General features: G+C 31.8%; 1 protein-coding gene across 1 annotated transcript; it reads right to left on the reverse strand.

Moving 5' to 3' along the window:
- Window positions 1–361: 361 nt before the first annotated feature.
- ASCRUDRAFT_10749 (uncharacterized protein) lies at window positions 362–892 on the reverse strand (the record flags this gene model as incomplete). Its single annotated transcript, XM_020188685.1, has 1 exon — window positions 362–892. The coding sequence occupies one exon, from the start codon at window positions 890–892 to the stop codon at window positions 362–364; it is 531 nt and encodes a 176-aa protein (XP_020044107.1).
- Between the last annotated feature and the right edge of the window lie 905 nt (window positions 893–1,797).

Raw genomic sequence — 1,797 nt, forward strand, 5'->3', positions numbered from 1 at the left:
GTCCCATATAAAAAGGCGTGGGATCCTTTCTACGTTCTTCTTTCTTATATACTTCTCTACCTTAATATATTATCATGGATTCGCTACAACATCTAGAAGCCATAAACATTATGCAATTGTAATGGACGGGTTTCGGTGATCTATCTTGGAAATGAACTTTTAGATACTATTGGTATGTTTTTGGATTTTGTAAAGAAACTTAGAACTCTAACTATGGCTCATTTATTTTTCTTTTTACCGTTTATTTACCCGGTTTTATTTCATCGTACGATCGGAAATATGTGGTCCGGTGGTTATAGAATCTATTTACTTTTGAATAATTCTTGTATACAAGGTTGTTCCTACAGTCAGTGTCTCCTTTTCATTTTATCGGATCGAAAAATTTGACTACTTTGGGGAGGTTCTCTTTGCCAATTTTGGGAGGTTCCTTGATTATCTTTTTCGGAAGAATATTTTCACGTTCTTTGTACCTTAGTGGGCATTTTTGCAATTGATGGAGAGCAGATTTGTCTATGTGACCACATTCACACTCTTGTGGTTGGGATTTTGATTTTATTTGTTGGTAGTGGATTATGGATTTTATATCATTTCCTGTTAAGAGCGCTATGATCTTTTGGAATATAGGCTTTGGGAAATGTAGGATTGGGTATAAAATTGTTTTGTGGATTGATACTTGGTTTCGATTGTCTCGTTGGTAATGTTTGGTATAATTACTGAGAAGGTTTTCCCATTTGATTTGTGTGGTCCAATCTCTGTCAATTTGGTTGTCCCAAATTGAACTGCGTATCTTTTTTGTTGTTTTTTTCAAACTTTTTTTACTTTTTATGATCCGAAATTGTTTTCTAAATTCAAAAATTATGCTTTGTCTTAAATTAAGTGTTGAAATTTCCATATAGTTTTCCACATTTGTTTTAAAAAAAATTTCAAGTGGCAGATATGTTTTGGTAAGGTTTTTGATTATGTGTGGTACTAGTGTGGTTGTTGGATTTGGCTTTTTCACTTGAAATATATAACTATAGAGTTTTAATATTCGAATTCGGTTTATTAAATACGCTACCGGAGGGACTGCACATTCTATTTGTAAAAGATTGACCGGAGTATTTTTGGAAGATATAACATTAGTCAGAGGATTTTGTTTATTTCTATTTGAAATGTCTCTAATAATTTTGATGATAAATTCGATCCATAAATAATTGCGCCATATGAAATTATAGACATGATACAACTTTGGAAAAGGATGTGTATATTTTTTGCATTGGTTCCCTCATTGATGTTTTTTATTCTTGAAATTTGGCTCACAATAGTTTTAATTTTTGATAATGTTTTCTTGATATGGCATTTGAAGTTTAGTTGAGTGTCAATCCAGATTCCTAATAATTTGGCTGTATTTTCTGCTTGGCAATATTTTCTTGATGGAAGTTGAATTGATTGTATTCTTTCACTTTTTGCGCATCTTCAATTGACTAGTCGGCATTTTTTTTCCCAATCAAATGATATATCATTTGTTTTGGCCCATTTCTCTAGTTTACCAATGATTGATTTAAGTTTTGCTTCTCTTTCTCCATTTTTTCCTTCAATTAAATATGTAATATCGTCAACAAAACCGATGGTTTGATCATTCTTATCGCATATTGATGTGTATAGATNATGACTATATATCGCAAACAATAATGGAGATATTGGTGATCCTTGTGGTACGCCCAGATTAATTATGTGGTTTGTTTCGTGGTTGTGATTGTTTGTTCAGAATTTGACGTTTCTGTCTCTAACAAAAATTCTTACCCAATTTATTTCATT

The sequence above is a fragment of the Ascoidea rubescens genome, assembly GCF_001661345.1.
Source record: "Ascoidea rubescens DSM 1968 unplaced genomic scaffold ASCRUscaffold_48, whole genome shotgun sequence".
In the NCBI taxonomy this organism is placed as follows: Eukaryota; Fungi; Ascomycota; class Saccharomycetes; order Ascoideales; family Ascoideaceae; genus Ascoidea; species Ascoidea rubescens.